We start from the raw sequence: 11,220 nt of genomic DNA on the forward strand, positions 1-11,220 counted from the left end.
TTTCCTGGGGCATGTTATCCAAAGATCTTCTGGATGATCATGCTCTGATGTTTGATGCTCTGATGGTTGATGCCCTTCTCCTTGGTGCCCCCTGCTCCCACTGACTGCTCTTTGCTGTGGGTACTCTCAGGTTTCTGAGTCCCTTCTTATTTTTTTTTTTCTCTGATCCACTGGTTACAAGAAGACAAAACACATAAATGCTAATGCAAGTGTCAGTACAGAGGCCTCTGCAGAGCCCGACTTGCCACCAATCCCTTGAACCTGCTGGGAATCAAACACTTCTAGGAAGTTGCCAGTCGTTACTCTCTGTCCTATATATGAACAGCTTGCAGGTGTGACAAAAAAAACCCCAGGTTGTTTTGTCTGGACACTCAGTTCTTCCTCTCAGTCTCTCCATTGCAGGATTTCCTTACCTCTCCCAGTCCTTTCCATCCTTTCAGTGCTCCAGCTGCTGCTCTGTGGCTGTGCAGTGCAGGAGCAGCTCAGAGGAGCTGCAGGTCAGGGCTCCCCACTGATGATTCCTGCTGGAGGGGAGGTGCCCACAGAGGTGGTGGGCAGTTTTTGGGGAGCCCTCACCCCCCCGAATATATGCACTGCCTGGGAGATACTGCTTTTGCTCTGTGAGTTAGTGGAGGGAGGAATGAGGGTCCACTAAAATCAAATCCCTCTTTAAGGCAGGAGCTTTTGGGGATTTTTTTTTTCTACATCCTACCACTGCTTTCTGCTGCAGAAATACGATGGGATATGGTTTGTAGCCTGGAAGACAGCAGCAGGGCTTTGCCTGAACCCAGATCTTGGCAGATCAGTTGGCATTGGGAGATCAGCCAACCTTTTTCAGTTTTCTGGGACACTCTGGTTTGCCCATGTGATTAAAATTTGCAGTGTGAGATAAACACAGATAGGAATTTATCCATTTCTAATTTGAACAATCCAATGGTGGGAAGACCAAGGAAGCTTCTTTGTTTGTGGCTTCAGCTGTGCTGGGAGTCAGGGCTCGTCCCACATTTGAGGAATCTGCTTTTTTTAGGCTGGGGCTGTTGCTTGGGAAATGGCTGTACTCTCCCTGCAGGCAGATCGATACATTTCAGCTCACTGCACTGCAAGTAACTTTTCATCATACATTAAGAACGAGGAAAATAAAAGCCAAGATGGATGTTATTTTGGTTTTGCTTTTATTTTGAATTATTTATTAAGAAGTCACTGCTGTCTTCCTTCTCATCGGGAGACAGAATGCCTTTCTCTTTAATGATTCTTTCCTAGTAAAAAAAGAAGCAAGGTCTTCCCAGTTTTATTTCCCTCACTTGCTTCTTGGCTGAAGTGTAAATATGGGGTCTCCACCACATGGCAAGATCCCAGTGCAGGCAAAGTCCCCCCTGATGCTGGAGGAGTCTCACCTCATGGTACATTTCTGACCAGTTTTATTGTTATAGCAGCTGTTAGGTGTGCTAGGAGTGGTTGCTGGCACATAAGCAGAGGGTTATAAGTAAACCACAGAATAGCTGAACTGTAATTTTAATTATTTACTGAACAGCTATTAGAAATACAAATTCTTTTCAAATGAATTCTTAATAAAATATGTTATGGGGCAAAAATTCTGCCATTGGTTCCAATATTAATATGAGCTTCTATACTCCAACTAATAATCCATTTTGATGTTTTTGTTCCTAAATCTAGGTTATTCTGAAGGGAAGGATAAAGAAACTGGCCACCAAGATGGTAATCACTAGTGGAAATGAAGAAGATAAAGGCAGTCAAGAAAAGGAAAGCAAAGAAGAAACCATCTTGGCAATGCTTGGAATTATTGGGACAATTCTGAACCTCATTGTGATCATTTTTGTGTATATTTATACAACGTTGTAAACTAGAAGGCATGCAAATAGACCAGATAAAACGGCCATTAAGAGTGACAACAAACATTGCTGACTATTGACAAGTTCTTTAATCAGAATTGACTCTGTATTATATTAACACATCATAAAAGCACTGCCTGAAGGCAGCGAAGACTGAAGCACAATTAATTTAACAAGACTTTTTCACACAGTAATAAGCTTAACTCTTCTCTCCTGCCCTCTCCCTTTCGGTTTGGTTTTCAGTTTGGGGGAGAATGACTGCAGTTATATAAGTTGTAGCTTTGAAGAAATCCACCAGGGATATGTTGTTTTAAAAGAATTAAAAAAACAAACAAAAGGAAAAGAAAATAAAATACAAGAAAAGAAAAAAAAAAGGAAAAGAAAGAAACTGTAAACTATATATAATTAGAAATGTATGCTGTATACCCGCAAAGATTGAACTCAAAGATAGCTTCATAGCACAGATCACGTGTCTCTTAGGTCAAATGGTTTTTTCTCTTGGTTTTTGCTTTTACTTACATTGAATCTGACAAGCTTTTTATTTAGAATGAACATATGGTGCAATCATGAAAAAAACAATTCTGTTGAGCAAGGTCTGCCTAAACCTGATAAAATGTTGGGAGAAATACATTACATGGTTATTTTTCCTTTCTCATTTGCTTAACATCTGTGTCTGTTCATACCAATGTTTATAAATATATATTTTTAATAAATGTGCTATATTTTTAGCATGAACCAAATATTTGGAGACACTTGTATTCATGCAGCTAAATTTTGTTTGATTAAGTGCCCCTTTTGACAATGGATGTTATTTTCCTCGGCAATTATACAGCAGTCTTGTTTGCAGCCCTCTCACTGAGGTCTGAAGCAAGCTCACATCATGCTCACATGCATGACTTGAAGTTGGAATGTCAGCTGAAAAGCACTGCTGCTTAATATGGGAAATAGCAAAACATTGTAAGGTGACCTTTGGAGACTGGTTGCAGAAAGAAGGCTCTATTTATAGTTAAAAAAAGAAAAAGCAAATGAAAGGAACACTGAGGCATCTCACAAAATATTGCAAAATTCATAGAATTTATGGCTTTCAGTATCTGGTCACGCTCTCTAAGTACTTGTGCTGAGAGAAGTGAGCAGAGGTTTATACAGTTGAAAAGAGAAATTTATAGAGCCTAAAGTGAGGGGCTGAAGTGAAATCCAGACTGTAAATACAGAGTGTATTTTAAATGTGAGGATCATTAACTCTTTATGCTTCTCTGACGTGCTTTAACTGAATTGGTGCAGTGAAATTCTCTGACTTGTGTTTTTGACAGGAATGTACAATGATGATGATCACCATTTTTCTTCAGAGTTCAGTACCTATAAATATACAAAGCATTAAAAATATGAGACTTCAATTCTGCCTCAAGCTGCCTAAGTACATTGCCTACTAACTCTGATATATCCTCTTAAAAACCAGGTCAATTAATTGTTTACTGACTTGTGGTTTGGGTTGCATCCTCAGATGCACAAGGAGGATTGGTATTGAAGTAAGCTAGAGCTGTGAAAATTTTCACCTTAGAGTCTTATTAATTTTAGTGATCAGACCTGTCCCTCTGGAATCAATAATGACTTTTTCACCATTTTCCAGGGTCTAGGAATGATCTCAAAAATGCAGCATTTCAGTGCAGGATATAAAAGAAAGCCTGGAAAATCCTGAGGGGCACCTCTTATAAACAGAGGTGTTTAGTCTCTTATGGTATCATACAGTCAATAACAAAAACCATTAAGAGTAGAAAAAAGGTCAGTAAATAAATTACAATGAAATCCAATATGAAGGCTGAAGGAAAGCAGAGCAAAAGTAATCTCATGTTAATGAAAACATGACAGGGTGAGAGAGGTGAGAAAATGAGCAGAGATTTGAAGTAGAAAACAGCAGAGAAAGGCAGTGCCGTGCATGCCAGCATGGCTGAGGAAACATTTGTGTTTGCACAGTGCTGGTAGAGCTGCAGCTCTCAAGGAGGACAAGAAACAGTAGTGGTGCAGGACAGTGTAGCTCAGTGAAGGTGATCTTGTTTTTTTAATTTATACCTATTTATTGATAATTCTAAGGAATCAGCAAACTCTGCTTTTGATCATCCTGATGGCTACAATATATTTCACTCCACTAGGCATTTTTTCTTCTGTTTAAACTACTGCTGCTCACAGCCTGAGGCTCTGAGCACCTGCACATGCTCCAGCACCAGTGGAACCTCAGCCAGCCCCTTCCCTGCCAGGATCTTCTCTGCAGATGTTTCTCTTGAACTTCTTTTCCAGCAAACACCACAGCAATCTGCCCAAGGCTCATGCTCATCTTCTAGAGGGGCATCCTCTGAGTCAAAAGTCTCAACCAGATATGTCTTTGCCTCCCTCTGCCTCAAATGGCAATATATCTTCTTGGGGGCAGGAAGATGCTTAATGAAATTTCATGAAGGGTTCTACTATTACTACAAATTAAATTGGAAAACAGCATAGGACACCTCACCCACTGAAGCAAAGCGGGAGCTTTGGCTGCTCAGCACAGCTGCACTTATTCAGACCTGGGCCAGCACCTCCAGCAAGTCAGGTATAGCAAACAGCCCAAATAAGCTAAAATGGTGGATCAAGGGCCCAAGGAATCCAGGCTTTCTCTGCTGTGCTTTGTCTGTTAGTCCTGATGGAGGCAGTTTGTCCAGGTGCACCATCACCCCTCACCAGCAGCAGCTATGTGCAGTGTGCTTTGCCACAGGACTTCTATTCCTCTGAAAGAGGAAGAAAGGTTTATCCCATTCCATAAAAAGTTTAACATTTAATATTTTAATTTTACAGGTTTCTGTTCACAGATAGTTCTAGAAATATCCTGGGGCAATTTCTTCTTAAGTAGATTCATTAAGTATTCATTTAAATAAAAATGAAGAGTTTCCTTTGAGGGGAATTTCTTTACCTTTTATTTGGTATCCATGAACAGTGATGGGGGGAAAGTATGTTTTCAAGAATGACAGTGGAAGAGGAATATTTTATACAAGGATCTGAAGGTGTGCCTACCCAGGCAGCTGTGGGCAGGCCTGCTCTTGGCTCAGTGACAGCTGGAGCCAAATTGCCCTCATGCTTTTTTTATGTGAGCAGTTTCCAGCATGCACCTATAAGAAATATTCAACTAGGTAATATAAATGTCATGGATACCTTATAGTCAGCAACTGCTTTATAAACATTGAATAAAACTTCTCATTACTAGAGTTGAATGGTAAATCTGCTTTGGCAAGGAAAAATCCAACAGTCTCATTTTTGGCTTGACTTGAATGTAATGCAAACAGTTTCCAAAGTAAATTTTAAAAAATGAAGTATTAGTCCATTAGTGACAGGATCTTTCATCTTTGCTTTTGAGTAGAAGGAAATTAATATCCAATATCATAATAAGATATTAAAGCATCACCTTTTGCATCAGGCAACTAAGAATATGATTATTCTATGTAGTTTGATGGTCTGTATCATGGGAATGAAAAATATTTTCATGAGGTGACAGAAAGATGACACTGTCCCCATTATTATCTGTTGTGTTGGCTGATGGATACAGAAAGACTTTCAAGAAGGGAGAAGATAAAACTGTTTATTATGCACACAACAGGATTAGGAGAAAGAAAACAGACAGGTTACTGCCCTCCAATCTGGTTCCTACAACTGCACTGAAAACTCAACATCTTGGGAACCACCACATCTTTATAGAGGAATGTATCACCCTGTGTGTTGGCTCTCAGGGCAGCCCTTGCAGTTCTTACCTTCTGCTCCTTCCACCTGCACTCTGCAGCAGTGTGTGGCTCATTGTGCCTGAGGAGAGCTTCAACACAAACCCAGCCTGGCAGCCTCTGGAAGCAGTTGTTTTGTTTTACTGAGATGTAGCAATCTACTATGGGCCTGAGTTTTATGATTTTAAGGACAGTCATCATCATGTTACTGTCTGATAATCCAGAGGATACTTACCTCTGTGAATGCCCAGATAAATCCCACCTCTGGCCTACAGGTAAAATTTTGATTCAGTGGGTATCAAAATACAAAAGAAAACTTCAATTACATCACAACCAAACTTCAAGCATTGCTTAATGTGTCTTATACTTCCATTTATCTGTACACTGAAGCTCACCCCAAATACCCCAAGATCTCATCTGTGTCAAGAGTTCTCATCTCTTCTGAGTCAGAATTACCATTTCTGTGTGAATTATGGCATATGCAGAGAACTTGGCCCATAGAGGGAAATGATAAACATTAACTGAATTAGAACTACAGGGAGGCAGCACTGCAGAATTCACTAATTAGTTTGAGGTCTAGCTGGAGTACTTTGTTTCTGGATAGCCAATATTTTGGACAAAAAATATTATTGTTCCTTGGAAAGTTTGTGGAAAAAATATGTCTAATTGAAAGAAAGAACCTCATTGAAAATATTTCAGCAGCAGTCCTCCAAAGAAAACACTGACCAGAACTCTGAGTGTCTTGCTTCCCAAGAGAAGTGTTTGGCAGCCCAGGAACACAGTGCACATAAATGTAAGCACCTCTTGTTTACTGAGAGGCTTTGTCTTCTCTGGAACAGAATGCACAGATTTACAAATATTTACAAATTTATGAAATAGTGCATAATGCAACATCAACAAATAAAAAAATCTGTTTACGTTTATTTCCAGCAGATGTGCTGCAGACCCTGCACTGCTTCCATGCCTGGCTGTGTGTTTTGGAGGCTCATCCCAGAAGATCTTATAAACTCAGTGCAGCTTTCTTTCCCCACCACTGATCCAAGAGAAACAAAACCTATTATTCAGTGTGGAAACCTCCACACCAGACTGAAATCCCACATGCTTCCCTATGCATTTATCTGCATATGAACCATCTGGTGTCCAATAAGACTTTCCTTGTCTCAGGCATTGGGTTTGCTTATCTGCATTTCACCTGGGGGCTCAGGCTGTGAAAGGCAATTTGTAGAGCTGAAAGCACCCAACTGTTCCCAATGATCCAGCTGTACATAATGGAGCTGTCACCTGGAGAGTGCCTGCTCACGTGCATGGCCCACCACACACCATCCTCCTGGTGTGGTCTGACACTGACACAGCCTCTGTGACACCCAGGGGTGGGGCTGGGCTCTAACTGGCCCACACAGCCCAAAAAGTGTTCTGTGCAAAAGCCTGGATCCCAAGTCAAGCTCTGCAGAGTGAAAGGACATCCTGCCTTGTTGATGGAAAAGCACTTTGCTATCCCCACTGGGACCCCTTCTTCTGCAACCAGTCCCAAGTCAGCTGAAGGTGACCCAGGCACCACCCTGAGCCTCTTGTGGCAGCTGCAGAGCCTTTTCCCCCTGAGGGAAATAAACAGCTCTGGACTTTCCCAGTCTCCTAGGATAAGGAACCATGTCACTCTTGCAAGGCAGGAACAGCATCAGGAGCATCCATTTCTGGCTGACAATGACAAGGCCACCTGCCTAGGGCACTGATGGAACACTTTTCCCACCCATCATTCCTCACAGTCTGGCAAATGCAAGTTCATTTCCTGCACTCCAGGTTCTTCTCCACACTCAGTCACCATTCAGACTGAGGCAGACTTCTTTTATGATGCTGAGATTTTTGTTAAACTCAAATGGCTCCCGAAGCCAAGTCTTCAGGAACATATTATATGTCATGATACTTTCATTTGGCCTTGATATCAAGAAGCTGTCACCATAACAAGCCTTGGGTGTTGTCAGTCTCTGCCATCAGGGTGTTAAGGGACAAGCAAGGGACACCACGTGGGAGCCACGGGCAGCCAGAGGTTAATGCACTGTGGCTGCTTTCCCCAACACTTCCCTTCTTGAGGAGCAGTGCTGTTATGGGGGATTGATATTGGTGGTGGGTAAATGTAATAAAATGTTTGTGCAGCAGGGCGTGATTTCTCACTTTTATTTCCTGCAAACTTGATGGGAAAGTCTTTATAAATAATTCTGGCTTTGTCAATTTAAAATATGGATTAAAATTTACTATATATGTTTTCAAATTTTAATGTGCTGCTTCTTTTTCCCCCCCTACCAAAGAATTCAATTTTAGTTTTGCAGATGCTATTCTTTTTTCTGTAATAATGATAGCTAATGCAAAAGCATTGGTACTGGATGCCAAAGAAAGGAATGAAGATTATATTGTCAGTGTTAAATTATTCCCTTCTTGTGAGCAGGAAAAGCTAGTCAGTGGTTTTCTTTGCATCCAGTGCACATAGTTAGCAGTGTTTTTATAATTTGATACCATTATTTCTGGAATTCTGTGGGACAAAGTTCCATCACTTAGAGCAGTGCATATTCAGACAAATGTCAGCAAGCTGAAAAGTATTTGAAATGTTTGCATTAGCTAAAAGAAAACCATGTCAGACATATACATTTTGAGCAGATTCAAACTCAAAGTCAGACCACACAACTATCATTCTTGTACCCCTGCTGACATTGTATAATACACACTAGGACATAATTTAGAAGCTCACTGTGCTGAGACTATTCATGTACATAACTCAGATTAAGAGGCTAAGTTCTTTTACAGTTAATATGAATATGAATATGTATTTGCAGGTTTGGGGCATTAGTTGATAGTTAGCTGACAATTCAGCTCTAGCAAAGATACAGCTAATCAGACAGGGAAAGATAAGAAATTTCCTGTACACTGAGCTATTTCTCTTTGTCTCATTGACCTTATTTTTAGCTGATATTTTTCAGACTGTGTGATTGATGAGAATGATGCCAAAGCCTTCCTAACCAATGAAAGAATATACACCATAGAGGAATATGAAATCTACATTTTCCACCAGAAATTAAGCATTTCCCTAAATGGCTTTAAAAAATCTCAGTGCTGAATGTTTTACATTTTCCTTTCTGTTTCACTGTCAGCCAACACACTATTTCTATTTGATTGTATAATAATATTTATGTACAGTTTCACTGAGCTGTGCAAACACCAGCAAATGGATTTTGCATCCTTTGTTGCTTTTTAAGTTTTATAAGCCTCTTTCCAGTACATACCCATCTCCTGTTTTAAAGATCACAAGGAGAAATATATCACATCCAAAAGTACCACTCAATTATGCAAACCTCACTACAAGCTTAGATTGAAAGCGTATGACCATTTACACAAAACAGGGTGTTATTTCTTGAGACTGTTCATATGGCCCCAGAGACCCTGATATGGTGCTACACACAATATAAGATTCTTTTGGTTTTAGGAAAAAAAAGAGTCCAGCTGTGAAACTCCTTGAAACAGTGCATTGCAGTGTGTTTGCAATTTACAGAGCAAGGCAAAAATTCTGATGAGCACAGACAGTGCTCAGCTCCTGGCTGACCTTCTCCCATGGGGTAGCAGCCCTTGGTGCACCCTGACAGACCAAGTGTTCAGTGCCCTCTACACTTGATGAAAGGCAATAACAGTCAAGTCACCATTTTCTGTCTGGTTTCATTGGTTTAGAGAAAAAAAACACCATCAAGCAGCAGCCAGTGATTTCTTAAAGGGCTCCTGAACGTCTCTCTTCAAAATACATCTTTTTAGAGAAGAGGCTCCCAGGAGCTGTGAGGGGCCCTTGGCAGCCCCTGGTGCCATCCTCATCCCCAGAATTCACCACTGCTTTGACTCAAGTGGCCTGAAAAGGCATCTTCCAAAATGGGACCAAGCTAATTCCCCAGAGGATTTGTGTCGTGCTGCAATCCCTTACTCTCCATGTTTTCCTGTATGTGCACTTTAGAATAGAATAGAATAGAATAGAATAGAATAGAATAGAATACTTTATTTGGAAAGGACCTACAACAACCATCTGGACTGTCCAAAAGCAAGAACACATTACTAAGGGCACTGTCCAAATGCCTTTTAAGTACTGACTGGTTTGGGATATTAACCACCTCTCTAGGAAGCCTATTGCAGACCTATTCCAGACCACACTCTTGGTAAAGAAATGTTTCCTAATGCCATCTCTGGATCTCCCCTGATGCAACTTTGCACTATTCCCAGACCATATATCCCTGTGTCCCAGGGAGAAATGCTTAGTGCCTGCCTCTCTACTTTCCCTCCTCAGGAAGCTGTAGAAAACAATGAGATCCTCCCTCAGCTTCCTTTTCTAGAAACCAGACAATCACAAAGTCCCTATCCAGTCCTAACAGGAGCTGCCTCACTTCTTGGTAGAGTTTGAAAAGAGAGCAGATTTCTGTATCTGTATTCCTCAGAATCCTGCCACCTCCATGGACAGGGTGTGTGGGAGGACCACAGATGAAGGCCTGGGTATCCAGCTGAGAATCTTCCTCTCTAAAATTTGACTCTGTTTGGTTTAAAATTCTCAGATTGTTTAAGGATAATTTTTAAATCTATCTCAGCTTTTAAGAGTCACTCATATGAGTCTTGCTTGAGTTGAGAGCACTTCCATGGCACGGCGGTGTAAGGATTGCAGTGATGGCGTGTTTCATCCACAGTACCTGGAGTGATCACAAATTCTTCATGGAGTTGCTGGGATGTTCCCATCATCTCAGAGACCAAATGAGATACAAAACTAACAATCATAATAGAATCATAGAATGGTTTGGGTTGCAAAGTCATTTCATTCCAACTCCCCCTGCCATGGGCAGGGACACTTTTAACTAGAGCAGGTTGCTCAGAGCCCCATCCAACCTGGCCTTGAGCCTTTCCAGGAATGGATCATCCACAGCTTCTCTGGGCAACCTGTTCCACTTCTTTACCACCTCACAGTAAAGAATTCCTTCCTATCTGATTTAAAACTTGCCCTTTTCAGTTTTCAGTTTTCACTTAGCTCCCCAGTCCCCACCCTGCTGTCCATCCACTCCAGAGGTGTGGGAAGAGAAGTTGCCTTTGAAGATTGAGGGGAAAAAGTGGTTAAGTACCTCAGCCTTCTCCTCATCCAGCATGGCTTATCAGGGGAATGACACCTTATTTGACTTTCATTAGTAGAGGTTAATAATTTGAATTGATTCCAATATTTTTGCTTGTCTGAAAATAAAGGGTCTTTACAAAATTAGTGACAAAAGTAGAATGATGCCATGAAACCTGAAGAGGATAAAGATCTCATGTTATTAAAATATCACAATTAATTAGCTGAAACCCTCTTTTAGTTCTGAGACATCTCTACAATTGTCAAATGAGCTCAAAAATTTTGTATAACTTTTTTGTCATTTTGCAGAATGAAGTGAAAGGTCTGAAAACAGTGATCCTTGTGCTCCAATTCCACTGCCTGCAAACTAAATAAAGAAATCAATAGGCATGCAGAGTGTTCCTCCTAGTCCATGCTTGGTTTCCAGAAGGATGTACTGAAGTGTGGCTTAACAGTAAAACAGAATCTGACTGGTGCTTTCCAATACCCTTTCAGATCAGTAAGTTTTTATTTATAG

At 40.8% G+C, this 11,220-nt stretch overlaps 1 protein-coding gene across 1 annotated transcript; it reads left to right on the top strand.

Annotated features, from left to right (window-relative positions):
* The first annotated feature begins 1,325 nt into the window (after positions 1–1,325).
* Positions 1,326–3,429, top strand: TUNAR (TCL1 upstream neural differentiation-associated RNA). The gene is made up of 2 exons (XM_058807683.1): positions 1,326–1,400; positions 1,675–3,429. Exons 1-2 carry the CDS (start codon positions 1,326–1,328, stop codon positions 1,858–1,860), a joined length of 261 nt encoding a protein of 86 aa, XP_058663666.1. The 3' UTR covers positions 1,861–3,429.
* Positions 3,430–11,220: the final 7,791 nt, after the last annotated feature.

Source organism: Ammospiza caudacuta, chromosome 6 (genome assembly GCF_027887145.1).
Source record: "Ammospiza caudacuta isolate bAmmCau1 chromosome 6, bAmmCau1.pri, whole genome shotgun sequence".
NCBI classification, from domain to species: Eukaryota; Metazoa; Chordata; class Aves; order Passeriformes; family Passerellidae; genus Ammospiza; species Ammospiza caudacuta.

Excerpts from the sequence above, each read along its gene's own strand:
- TUNAR (XM_058807683.1), top strand. The coding sequence starts at position 1,326 with ATGGGGTCTCCACCACATGGCAAGATCCCAGTGCAGGCAAAGTCCCCC. Across the intron at positions 1,401-1,674 it reads TGGAGGAGTCTCACCTCATG|GTTATTCTGAAGGGAAGGAT; the intron begins GTACATTTCTGA and ends TCCTAAATCTAG.